Below are 14,498 nucleotides of genomic sequence, written 5' to 3'. Positions count from 1 at the left end.
ATTGATTATAAAATCGGCATTGAAACTTTTGACATAGCGTCCGCATGAATGGTGTCGCATAAATTTACCTCGAACGTGTATGGAGAAATGGCATTCAGCTCGATTTCCGGCAGCATCGGAAGCGATGTAGCGCACGTTGTGAATACCGGGGTACATCTGCTGTCCAGGTTCCTGGCAAAATGGGTGGAATGAAAATTAACTTTCGAGATTGTGCCACCGTTAATTGCAGTAAACGAATGCCCTCCCCTTTCCATTAAAACTGATTAGAATGTCAGTTGCCAAATTCTCTCTCTCTCTCTTTAACTGTAGAGTACAAATTGTTCAATTTATCGGAAATTTTCGGGTTTCCTCAAAGTTGATTGATAACATTGATCAATAAGCTTATTTGTTCGTAATATTAAATTATATTACTTTGTATTAATAATTAATAACCGATAACGTTTCGGGATTATTACATAATAATATCAAAAATATACATAATATAAAAATTTATTATTAACCAAAGTTCTAAATCAATTCTCGGAAACACTAAATCCAGAATCACTAAATTGAGATTCAAATGTATTAATTTCAAAAAGAAATTTAAACAATAATAGTTAAATAATAATTTTGAATTTCAAGATTAAAAATTTTTTTAAAACAAAGTATCTCGTCCCGAAATTTGGGATGAAATGTGGGCTATTTGTCGCAAAATTCAGGATGAAAGTTTTGCTAGTTGTCCTCAAATTTCGAAACAATTAGCCCATCCCGTTTTCCAGTTCCCCCAAACTTTCGTAAGCCTAGATGCAGCCTTAAAAATGCTGTTTATTCTATTCTGTATTTAAAAAATTCTAAATTAAAAAATTGTCATTAGGGAAAAGTTAGGAAAAAAAGAAAAATATTTGAAATTGAATGAGACAGAATTGAAGTTGTTTCACACCTCAACAAAAGCGTTTAAAATATAAACATTAGAGATTAAAACTATTTGAAATTGAAATTTGTTATCAGAGACTTCTCAAAATTGAAAGTTTGTAGAATAAAATGTTGATAATTGGACCATCTAATTAGAAAGGAGTGGAAATTGTATTATTTTGAATTTAAAACATTTGAGATTGAACAATTTTATTTTGCAATAACGAATATTGAATCCTTTAAAATGTAATGTAAATGATATAATGTTAAACTTTTTAATTTAAATAATTTTAAATTCCAAACAACCAAAATTTTGAAAACTTTTGACTGAAAACAAAATTAAACTTTTAAAAGTCAAAGCCTCCGAAATTCTAGAATTTAAGTTATTCTTACACACAAAATAATAATTTGGGATAAAAATTCAATAAAAACATTTCTTTAGGAAAAAAAAGAAATTAACATCCATTTTGACGACTGAAAATGGAGAAATTTTTAATTATTCAACTTTAAAAAGGAATTATTCTAAAAAAATTTTAATAAAAATCAATTTTAATTTTTCATAAGAAAAATTAAACATTAAAAAATGTCGACTAAATAATAAAAGTTCTTTGAATATTAAGCAAATCCGAACCTAATTTAAGATTGAATAAAGTTTAATCACAAGAAAAATGTATTATTAAAAATGTTGATCAATTCAACCGATAAAAATTTCGCTTATTTTAAGTAAATTTAGATCGTTCAAAAAAAACAAATTTCACCTTTTTTATTATGGATTTCAAAATTTAACAATTTCAATTTTAATTGCATAATTAAAACTCACGAAAGAAAAATTTTAGAAATTCAGGTGAAAGAAAATTTTTCTTCAATTCTCAATGAATCATTTTTTTAAATTTTCAACAAAAAATCAGACGTTTTTGAGATATTATATTGAAAATTAAAAATAAATAAAAAAACAAGATTACTATCCCATGCAAGTTAAATAAGAATTTTTCGGAATATTGCCCTTAATTAACATTTTTATTTAAATTTTCTCATTAGATCCTCATGAACAGATAAATGACATGATTTTCTATATTTTTTATTTGATTTTTAATTGTCTAAGCAATTTTTATTAATTTAAACAATTTTATTTCGACAGAATATCTCAAATCAAGGGCAATTTATTGACGAAATGGTCTATTAAATGAAATTGAGGAGAGTATTATTTTATTTCAATTTTTTTATTGTTTGAACAATTTCTTTTTCTTAAATCCAATTTTTTTACGGAAAAAGTTAGAAAACCGTACTTTTTTCTAGTTTTTTAATAATGCATAAAAATTTTAGCCCAATTATTACGCTTTCGAAGATACTTAATATTACTGAAACAATTTTCATTTGTTTATACAATTTATTATTTTGTAGCATAGCGAATAAATAGTATTTTCTTAATTCTTTGGCCTAATTTATGATTGTCAATAGTGAATTATTTCGTTTTAGTCGTTATATTCGTTGTTTAAACAATTTTATATTGTTTAATTACCACGTTTAATGGGACAAAGTAGAGAAACTTTTTTCTATCTTTTCAATAATTCCATTACTTTCTCATAATTCTCAGATTTTTTAACATACTTTTAACTGTTAAAATAACTTTATTCATTTAAAAAAGACAATTACCTTATAGTATCGGAAATTAATAAATGGGATAAGCTATTTCTGAAAATTTTAAATACATTTTGTAATAAATAGGAGCAATTCAAGAAAACGAATATGTTCAGAAATAAGTATTCATTATAATCAAACAAAAAAAATAGTTTGAACAATTGGCAATAGATTTTTAAAAATCTAAGAATTAGGGGAAACTAATGGAACTTATTAAAAAATAGCAAAAAAAACGTTTCTCTACCTTTCTCTGCCAATAATAGCATTTAAACAATCATAAATTGTTTAAACAATGAATATACAACTTAAATGAAATAAAACCCTTCAGACTCATAAATTAGGCAAAAAAGTTCAGGAAATATCAATTATTCGAGATATTAGAAGATAAAAACATGTTTGAAAATGATTAAATTATACATTTTTTTTATAATGTCAAGTATGATAGAAAGATCAATATTTAGACGAAAATGTTGAAATTTAAAAAAAAAAGAAACTTTCAAAAAAGTACAATTTTCCAGCTTTTTCGTTTAAAAAGCTATTTTTAGCAAAAATAAATTGTTTTAACAATAAGCAGTTAATTTACATAAAGCAATACACTGTTCTAGGTTATTAAATAGACCAAAATAAAAAAATAACCTTAATTTTCCATATTCTATCAAAATTAAGTTGTCAAAATAAACAACAGTTAACAATTAATTACCAAATACACCAAATATTGTAATTTACTTGTTCATGAAGATCTGTGAAAAAAAAGAAAAATAAGGAAGGGCAATATTCCGAAAAATCCTTATTGCGCGTGCATGGAGTATTTAATGGTGCACCATGGAAGGGGCTCAGGGGAATAAAAAACTAAAAATCAATCATGGATTCGTATTCCTTACAAAAATTTGTTTTCCCCCATGTTATTCTTATGGGAAACTTTTTTTTGGTCCAACTAAATTCCCATACAAGGAGAACAACTTTATGTTCAAAACAAATTTAAAAGTTATCAGGCTGACGTATACTAATACACTGTCACATTATTGACATTATTAATATTAATTAATACTTTACTTAATTTATATTGATTGAGAAATTTTCAAGGTACACCAGGGGCAGTTATAGTAAACTCATTATTAATTATAAGAGTTACCACATGCTACATAAGAAAATAAAGTAGATGGGGTAATATGGAACATGGGGCGTCATTGAATATATTATCGATTCTTGAATTTTATTAGAATATAGAGAAAAATTGATTTAATAATAAACTTCATTTTGTTTCCTAAAATTTGAAAATGGATATGGCTTCTAATTTGGGAAAATAAAACAGGTCAATTGGTGGCAATTAATCATTAATTACAGATATTCGGAAAGCAGGATTATTGCAAGATTTTTAACTTTCGTAATTAACGAAACTTTTAATAGAACAGAATCTAGAGTAAAGCTCCTTATAACGAGCTAAACTGTATTTTAGTGCAGTAAATTCAAGGCGGCTTGTAAATTATATTTTCAAAAAGTCTACCAAAAAATGTTTAAAAAAAAAGAATATTTTCTAATGCTATAAAAATATACATAATAATAAAATAACACTTACTCTTGATTTGTAAATTTTGTCGATTTCGACATTATCTTCGAATGTGGGTTCCTGCCAAAAAACTATCCGACCATTTTCTCCCGGTTCCAATCGTACTTCGAAGGATGTTGGGCATGTTAAAACTTTCGGGTTTTCTCTGTCTGTGAACAAATTTTGTTTATCGAAAAAAAGTTAAATTTTCAACAACATCAGAAAACTATTTTTTATCAAAGCAGTTCAATTTTCAACCAAAGAGATAAATTTTTCACTTAAATTATGAATTTTTAACACAAAAAAGAAAATTATTTTTTTTTAAATCAATCAAACTTTCAACCGAAGAGTTTAACTTTCGACCTAAAAAGATGAATTCTCCAGAAAAAATTCAATAGTTGATATTTCAACGAAGAAATGATTTTTCTTTTAAATAAAGAACGTTGAATTTAACCAAAGAGGATCAATTTTGAAAACGAGAAAGCAAATTTTGAATAAGAGTTGCAATTTTCAATAAAGAAGGGTTTTTTATTCAAGAAAGTCGATATTTTTACAAGACAGTTGACTTTTCGAATATTTCAATTTTTAAACAAAAGTTTGCAACCAAGAAGATTAATTTTCTAATTAAAAAGCGAATTTACAACAAATTAAATAATTTTTTACGAAGTAGTTGAATTCTGAATCAAAACATTAAATACTTAAATTTTAATTTGAAAAAAAAGAATTTTTTACAACAAAAAAATAAAAATTATAAAATATTTCACCACAGTAGTTCAATTTTAAACCAAAATATATACATTTTTAAGCAAAAAGAATAATTTTCTACCAAAAAAGATGAATTTTCGAAAAATTGCATAAATTTTCAACTAAGTAGTTGAATTTTGAAATCAAAAAGATAAATTACTAACAAAAATGTAACAGTTATATTTTCACTGAAAAAATTAATTTTCAATAAAAAAACAACAATTTTCTATAAAACAGTTAAATATTCTAAAAAGTAGTTTAATTTTAACTAAAATAGATTATAATAATAATTTTCAAAAATTTACATACATTTTTAATAAGGTTGTTGATTTTTGAAACCAAAAAAATCAATTGTGGAAAAAATGGAATAGTTCAATTTTCATTTAAGAAAATTAATTTGGCATAATAAACCAATTTTCTAAAAAACAGTTAAATTTGTTACCAAGTAGTTGAATGTTTAACCAATACGGTTAAATCTTTAACTGGATAATTAAATCTTGACTTAAAAAAATTAATTTGTGACAAAAAAATCCTTTTTAACACGCTCCATAAATTTTCAATCAGTTGAATTTAAAAAGCCAAAAATATCAATTGTTAGCCAAAAATGGAATAGTTAAATAATAATTTTAAAAACTTAATTTTCAATAAAAATACGAATTTTTTACAAAGTTGTTGAATTTTTTAGAAAATTGTTTAATTTTACACCAAATTGTTGAATTCTCAACCGAGTGATTAAATTTTCACTTCAAAAAATTAATTGTGACTAAAAAAACTAATTTTCATCAAATCACATAAATTTTCAAAGAAGCTGTTGAATTTCGAAACCAGAAAAGATGAATTAATAACCGAAAATGGAATGGTTCAATTTCCACTTCAAAAAATTTAATTTCAATAGAAAAAAAAACTGACAAATTCTTGACTTTTCTTAAAAATGGTTGAATTTTCAATCAAACGGTTTAATTTTCAACTAAGTTATTAAATTTTGAGTTTTAAGAATCAATTTTTAAGGAACAAAACTAGTTTCAAAACTTCTCTCTAGCTCCGACGGGATTCGAACGTCATTGGTTTAACCCTTAAAGTGCATTCTGGGTGTTAAATACCCCACGCGGTTTTCAAACCCTTATAATCCATACTTAATTCGAAAAAATTGAATAAGTATCTCCATCCAGCTTTATTTCGAGACACTAACTATGAGTAAGGTCGTTTAGCATACTACGTCATGCGTGAGTCTACTAACAGCAGCTGCTGAAAGTGGAGATAAAAAAATCCTGGGGTCTTTAACACCCAGTGTGCACTTAGTGAGTGAAAAAGTAATTTTGAAGCAATTTTTTTAAAAATTTTATTGATTTTTGTTTACTTTATAACGTAAGTATATCATATGAAGTGTAATAATTATTTTTTCCATTATTTCATACTTTTTTCTTTGTAGATGGCTTATAACTTACGGCAGCGCGTCATGCGAGAACAGACTATGGACGTGTTGAATAAAATATAATTGTTAAAATACAGTTATATACATTTTCAGGTTAAAATAATTAAAATTGCGTGAGTTATGAATTTTTATGTGAAAAACCCATTTTTTTTCACTTTTTTCAACCATTTTTTTAACAAACTTCAAATAAATAAATGGCTATAAAATCAACTCTACCTGATAAAAGATACCTTAAACTATATCAGAAAATTTTCTTGTGACGAAATATTCAATAGGGGTTAAACAATACATGATTAAATTCGCTAGGGTTTTGAATACCCACGATGCACTTTACCGTGATTTTTAGCATGCATGCACTTTGAGGATTAGATTAGCAGATCAAAACCCATAATTCCATTGAGAAAAAAAATTATTTATAATCGTAAAGACATATTTGTTCGAATATAGAAGGATGTGAAAAAATAGTTAATCTCGTTTTTTTGCAGAACTGATTGAGTTAGATCACCAGGCTGGCAATCTGTAGTCCAGGGTTCGAATCCCAGCGGAGCTAGAGAGGAATTTTTTACAACTAAAGTCTATAACCATTTTGGTTGGGGCTAGCATATCAAATCAGTGATTCCATTGACGTTTGTCAATTGTTTTGTCTATTCCAAACTATTTTAAACTTTTTTTTATGGAACTTTGAGTCCCTAAATATTTTTTCAAAACTAAAACCTACAAATTCCTTCGTAAAATATTATTTCAAACAGAAAAAACTACTAAAATCGATTAAAATGTTGAAATCTGACCTCAACTATTAATTTGACTTACCTCGAACACGAATCATCAGCCTGCAGGTATTAGTGTAATTGGATGTGGGAGACCACGCTGTGAAGGTGACCATAGTGATGCCGGCGGGTAAATCCGCTTGTAATTGTTTTCCCCAGGCTGGAGAGGCATCCACGTACCTAGAATTCTCGTCATATTACATACTGTCCTCACAAAAGCGAGACGAGCATGATAAATTTTACCAAATTAAATTACCCTCCGTCTCACTAGGAGAATAATTTTTTCTCATTTTAATAAAAAGACTTTTATTTAGGAAATAAAAACTAGAGTTGCACAAATGAAGGGCGGTAGTAGAAAACTAGATAATCAAAAAGATTGAAATTTTTCAAAAGAGCGAAAAAACATTCTCTTAAAAGTTTTATTACAAAAATTAGTTGATTAAAAAGGTTTCATAGCCTGTTGGTACTACTCTCCCTACTTCCTCTCCCCATAACTTTAACCTTCGCTTTCCCTCCCTTCCATAAATTCTTAAATCCCCTACTTCCCCTTCTTTTCACTTGAATAGCCTTCTCCTTTTATTTTTTCTCGATACCTAGATTTCCCCTACTACCCTTACTTCCCTTCCCCTCATTCATTTTGCTTCCACTTCTCTTACCCCCCCCCTCATTTCCACTTCCCCTACTTTCCCTCAGAGTACTTCTCTAATTCCCTAATTCCCTGATTTCCCCTAACTTTCCATCCCTAAAAAGTTATCGAAATTCAAGGAAATGGATGTGGAAGTTGAAGTTCAAGTTGACAAAGTTTGATGTAAAAAATTTGGTCGAATACGAAAAGAGAACGTTCGAGAATTTTAAAATTTATATTTCATGAGTTTTGAAGAAAAATTTAAAACAGTTAAAAATTCCTACAATATTGTTGAACTTTACACCCAATTGTTGATTTTTTAACCGAGGAATTAAATTTACCCTTCAAAAATTAATTTTTAATTAAAAACTAATTTTTAAAAAATTACATATATATATAATTAAAAATTTGTCATATGCACAACCGCAGGATTTCGCCGGGAGTGGGTGCTAATCTGGAAAATTGCACCCCCTCTCAGCGAAATCGCGGTAAAATTTCAGCCACGACCACGTCTCACGACCGTGAGATAGGTGGTTGCAGTCTGTAAAGGAATCAATACGACGATCCAGCAAAAGCCCTGTGCACCCTGAGAACACGGAGCGACCCAAGGACTACCGCCTTCTGCATTTTTTCCGCAAGTGTTTTAGCATATTGTTGACACGCAGGGATGCTTTTTAGGCCATTAGCGAGTGGAAGCTCAGCACCTCCAAGAGCGCCGATGATAAAGACAATTAGTTTAATAGAATATTCCGGGTACAATCGTTGCAACTCCCTTATAAGGTACCTCTCTTTCTTTTCATTCTCCTTGGCTATGATGCTTTTATCAGCTGGTGCCGAAAATTCGATAACGAACATGGTTCGCTTCTCGAAGTCAAGAAGAACCATGTCAGGCCTCGAGTGAGCAATAGAAACAATTGTCGAGAATATAAGGTTGCAGTATATGCGGCACTTCCCATTCTCGACAACTGACTCGATTTCCCTAGGAGCATTTAGAGGAGTGATATTAAGGTTAATGCCTTAAGAGTGACAGAGTGGTAATAAAGCACTCTTAGTGCCGCATTGGGCCTTTGAATGTAGGTCGTTCCCGCGTGAGTTGGACAACTAGATATTATGTGATCTAAATGCTCGAGGTGTGCATGGCACGCCCTGCAGCTATCATCAGGAATGTCTTGGCTCAAAATGTAGCGACGGTATGTTAAGGTGGAAATGACACCGTCTGGGCATGCAAAAATGAAACCCTCCGTACCAGACTTCAATCCGGATACATATATAACCAAACAGATAGATTATTAACCAAAAATGAAACTTAGATTTTCATTTTAAAATTAAATTTCAATGAAAAAACACAAACTATTTTCTACAACAAATTTTAATTTTCTACAAAATTGTTAATTTTACTATCAAATTCTTGAATTTTCTAACGAACTGTTGAATTTTTAACCAAGTAATTGCATTTTCACTTCGAAAAATAAATTTAAAAAAAGTTCGAGAAAATGGATATGAAAGTTGAACTTAATATTAAAGTTAACAAAGTTTGATGTAAAAAATTTGGTCAATTACGAGAAAACCGAATAAGAATTTTATAATTAAAATTTCATGGGTTTTCAAAACCGTCTTTAGATGGCGATTAAGAACAGTTTTTTTTATTTAAAAAAATAAAATAAAAACTTGCTCCCGAGATATGGGGATGATGGAAGAGACTAAAAATGTTTGATCCACAAAAATGCCCCGTCCAAGAAAATAAAAGTTGAAGCTTGCGAGAACACAGTATGAAATACATTTTTGGCTGAAACTACGAAAAAAGGAAAAAAATTCTTCTTCATTGTATGATAATAATTTTATAAAATATCAATAAAAAGGACTTGAAAAAAACGATTACTACGTTAAAATTGCTACAAAATTTTATTTAAAATTGAACACGAATTAAAAAATTATTGCATAATAAATCATATTTTTAAAAAATCCTTTTACCCTTTGTGGATAAAACCCCGCTGAGACCTCTCAGGATGAGCGCCCCCGACGGGGGCCCCATGGATGTTCCACGCGTGGAAATTCTATGAGGGCCCTCGTCGAGGGCCCAGCTCGGTTGCCCTCGTGGACAAATGATTCAAATTTCAAAGTCCAAGGAGTGAATATTTTTTCAACACCACACATTTTAAGGTTTCATGAGTTCAGAATTACAAACAATGCATTTCTGTCAAAAATTGGATGACACTTTTTTGAAATTCGAAATCGCACAATTTGGATGTTCCTTGAGGGTCTTCGGCGAGCGCCCAGTTCGTTTGCCATCGCGAATCAGCGATTCAAATTTCAAAGTCCAAAGGACGTATATTTTCTCGACACTACTAATTTTAAGGTCTCATGAGTTCAGACTTACAAATAATGATTTTCTGTCAAAAACTGAATGAAACTTTTCTGAAATTCGAACTCTCGCAATATGGATGTTCCATAGGGCCCCCTCAGGAGACCCAGCTCGTTTGCCCTCACGGATCAACGATTCAAATTTCAAAGTCCAAAGGATGAATATTTTTTTGCCGCTACAAATCTCATGGTTCAGACTTGCAAACAGCCAATTTATGACAAAAATTCGATAAAACTTTATTGAAATTCGAACTCTATCCTAAATATACTAAAAAATGGACATAAAAAAATACGTTTAAAAATATGGTTCATGCATTCTAAAACTTCAAAAAACTATAAATACATCTGTCCTGAAAACAACTTTTTTCCTGCTTTTTTAAAGAAAAAAATTCTAAGTTTCATCTTTTATGAAAAATTGTAAATCTTAATAAAAAATTACATTACCCGTCATTATAAAAAGTTTTAAAGTAGTCTAAAACATGAAAAAACAAAATATTACGCGAAGAAAAATGGTAATCGATTTAAATTATTTATTTAATAATTATTTTATTGATATTCCTGTTGACAGTTCGTGTATTTTACATTTACGAAATGTCGCATAATAATAAATAATCAGAAAAAGAGCTTAAAATTGGGTACTTTAACTTTTCTGAAATGTAGCTTATGAGGATGGCTTTTTCAACGCAATAAACCCGTTTTCGATTTAAAAAATTTAGTTATTTAATTAAAAACAGTGGAATCTTCGACCGCGCAATTAAAATTTCTCTTAAAGAAATTAATTTTCAATAAAAAAACAATTCAAAACAGTTCAATTTTTAACAAAACAGTTAAATTTCTTTCACATTCGTTGAATTTTACGTCATATTGTTAAATTTCTAACCGAGTAATTCAATTTTTACTTAAAAAATTAATTTTTAATCAAAAACTAATTTTTTTTTTAATTACATAAATCTTCAATCAAGTAGTTGAATTTTGAAACCAAAGAGATCGATTATTATCCAAAAGTAGAATTTAGATCTTCATTGCAAAAATTAATTTTCAATAAAAAATACACTGTTCTACAAAACCGTTGAATTTTCTACAAAATTGTTTAGTTTTTAATCGAGTAATTATATTTTCACTCAAAAAAATTAATTGCTAATAAAAAAACTAATTTTCAACAGATTTAATAAATTGTTAACCAAGTAGTTGAATGTTGAAAACAAACAGATCAATTATTAAGCAAAAATTGAATAGTTGAATTTAAATGTAAGCAATTTAATTTTCAGGAAAAACCATTTTCTACAAAACTGTTGAATTTTCTACAAAATTGTTAAATTTGCTACCAAATTCCTCAAATTTTGTTTAAATTGTTAAATTATATAACAAATAATTGAATTTTCACTTTAAAAAATTAATTTCTAAACAAACAAAACAAAAATTCCAGGAAATGGATGCGAAAGTTAAAGTTATAAACTTGAAGCTCACAAAGTTTTATGTAAAAAATGTTGTCAATTACGAGAAAAACGACCCAGAATTTTAAAATTAAAGTTTCATGGATTTTCAATACCGGCTTTGAATGGCGATCAAGAAAATACTTCTTAAATGTTTGTTAAAATAAAAAAGGGCTCTCGAAGTATAGGGATAGTGAAAGAGACTAAAAAATGGTTTGATCCAAGAAATACAAAAAAAGTACGTTAAAATTGTAACCCAATTGTATCTAAAATTTAAAATGAATTCCAAAAATTATTGTATGCAAAAATGATATTTAAAAACATCTTCTTTTATTCGTTTTCTTCGTTTATTTCATTTTCTAAGAATTTGTATGCAATAATTTCGTTTTCAATAAAGAATGTAGTTATTTAATTAAAAACAATTGATTTTGCTACAAAATTTTTGAATTTTACCCCGAATTATTGAATTTTTAACCGAGTAATTAAATTTTAACTTACAAAACTAATTTTTAATTAAAAAAGAATTTTTTTAATTACATAAATTTGCGAACAAGTAGTTGTATTTTGAAACCAAATAGATCGATTATTAACCAAGAATGAAAGTTAAGATTTAATTTAAAAAATTAATATTCTACAAAACAGTTTAATTTTCTACAGAATTATTTACTTTTCTACAAAATCGTTGAATTTTATACCGAATTCTTGAATTTTTAACCGAGTGATTAAATGTTCACTTAAAAAATTAAAATTGTAACCAAATTGATTGTAAAATTTAACATGGATTGAAAAATGATTATTTAAAAAAAGGATATTAAAAAAATCCATTTACCACAATTTCTATTTCAGTTTTTAAGAGCTTTTATGCAATAAACCTGTTTTCGATTTTTTTAATTCGGTTAGTTAATTATGTTCTGCAACTCTTTAAATATAAAATGTCAAACTTATTACGGAACGTCCATTAATTAATTCAGGATGATTTTTGCAGACCACGTCCTCTCTATAGTAAAATTCCCGAAAAAAGAAAATAATTGAAATAGCAAATTCCCGAAATTATAAAATTGTCGCAATATAAAAAGTCCGATTTCAAAAATTCCCAAATAATATAATTTCCTCATAGTTTATAATATTACTGAATTTGAAAACTTGAAATATTCTGATAAAAAAAAACTTTATTTACTGTTTCATTTTTCTTTTAATTTCTTTTACAATTAAACAAATTTTCTTTCATCAAAATATTTCTTTTTCTTCTCACTGAATAAATAATATTGATCAAAAAATAATTTTTAAATTGTTTTAATTCGTAAATTTCATAATTGGCATTTTTCTGCCGGGGTTTTCATTATTTTGGGATTTTCAAGTTCGGTAGTCACTGGATTTCAAAGTCTTTTCAAGGATTTAATGTGATACCAAAATATTCTAACAAATTTTGAAGGACATCAGGGGACTTTTATTGGAATTTCGAAGTTTTAAACAGATTTAAAACAACTTTTAAAAACGTCAAAGAATTTTAAGGGATGGTAACGGATTTTAAGAGATTTATGAATATTTCAAAATGAGTCACTGGATTTCAAAGATTTAGAAAGATTTAAAAGTACTTTAGGGGTTTTAATGTATTTTGCAACACTTAAAGGGATTTAAATTAATTTACAAGATTTAATAGGATTTTAAGATATTTTGAAATGTTTCAAAACAATTCACTGGACTTAAACGATTTTAAAGGACTTTATGTGATACTTAAATAATTTTATGAATTTTAAGCAAGATTATGGGATTTTAATGGAATTTCAAAGATTTGAAGGCACTTGAAAAGATTTCATAAGATTTCAAAAGACTTCAAAGAATGTTAAGGGAATATAGCGGACTTTAAGAGATTCAAAGATGTTCCGTTAATTTCACAGGATTTCAAGGAATTTTAAGAGATTTCTTAAGATTTCAAAATGAGTCACTGGATTTCAGGCTTTTTGAAGGATTTCAGAAGGTTTTATTACAATTTTAATGAATTTAGGTAAATTAAAGAGATTTCATAAAATTCCTAAAAATATCTAAGGATTCAAAATTCAAAAATATCAAACAGAATTTCAAAAGATTTCCAAATACTATAAAAGATATTGAGGAATTTCAAGCATTCTAAATAGCTTCAAAAAAATTTGATTGAATTTTAGTATATTGAAAGGGATTTTAAAGAAATTCATAAGATTTCTAAATATTTTATAGAAATTCAAGAGTTTTAATTGGTCATTAGAAATTTTAAGGAATTGCCACAGATTTTGAAGGATTGTTAGAAATTTGTGTAGGATTTTAAAGATTTGAAGCGATTTTAGGGATTTTCACAGTTTTTAAAAGGTTTGAAGGGATTTTGAACAAATTCAATTACTTTGAAGGGATTTCAAGAAATTATCTATACGATATCCATGGAAATCGTGTAATTTAAAAGAATTTTCACATTATTTATAAAATTTTAAGAAATTTGCAAAAATTCTTATAATTCAAAGATTTCTATGAATTCTACGAGTTGTTATGATCGGTGTACACCAGATTTTAACCCTTGAATGGCGCCTGGGGTGTATGACACCCCAAAAAAGTTTGCCCTCCATTTAAGTATGCTAAATTCAAAAAAATGTAATATGTGTCGCCATCTGGCATTTATTGGGATCACTAATTACCAGAAAAGTATATTAGCATAGATTTCCAAGCGTAGTATTCGATTAGCTACCGTCCAAAGTTGACCTGTCAAAAGCGTGGGGTGTTGAACACCCCTTGTGCCAGTAGTGTGTGAAAAAGTGTCTATGAAGCAAAATGTTTGCTTTTTAAATTCTTTAGTTTAGACTCATTCTTAACGTAAGTATACTATTTAATGTGAAGAAAAAATTCCCAATGTTTTATAGTATTTTTTACATTTATAGATGGCTTATAATCTACGACCAGGCACGCTGAGCGAAACTTTGTTAGCAGCTCTACACCACGTGTGCCTGCATCGATGAATATTGTTTCAATGTAATAAGATTGATGAACATTTGTATCAATCACTTTTATATATTTTGCACTTGTACAACATTTTTTT

At 27.9% G+C, this 14,498-nt stretch overlaps 1 protein-coding gene across 1 annotated transcript in view; it reads right to left on the bottom strand.

Moving 5' to 3' along the window:
* LOC117181076 (fibrillin-1-like) overlaps nt 1–14,498 on the bottom strand; it is a 189,299-nt gene that overhangs the window by 10,414 nt on the left and 164,387 nt on the right. The window contains exons 19-21 of the mRNA XM_033373644.1: nt 7,062–7,198; nt 4,106–4,245; nt 69–171 (exon numbers count right to left, since the gene is read on the bottom strand). Of these exons, the coding sequence (XP_033229535.1) occupies nt 69–171; nt 4,106–4,245; nt 7,062–7,198 (380 nt within the window). The remainder of the gene's footprint in view (nt 1–68; nt 172–4,105; nt 4,246–7,061; nt 7,199–14,498) is intronic.

The sequence above is a fragment of the Belonocnema kinseyi genome, chromosome 10 (assembly GCF_010883055.1).
Source record: "Belonocnema kinseyi isolate 2016_QV_RU_SX_M_011 chromosome 10, B_treatae_v1, whole genome shotgun sequence".
Classification (NCBI taxonomy): domain Eukaryota; kingdom Metazoa; phylum Arthropoda; class Insecta; order Hymenoptera; family Cynipidae; genus Belonocnema; species Belonocnema kinseyi.
Note: the sequence above shows the minus strand (reverse complement) of the source record. Positions and strands in the feature narration are given on the sequence as shown.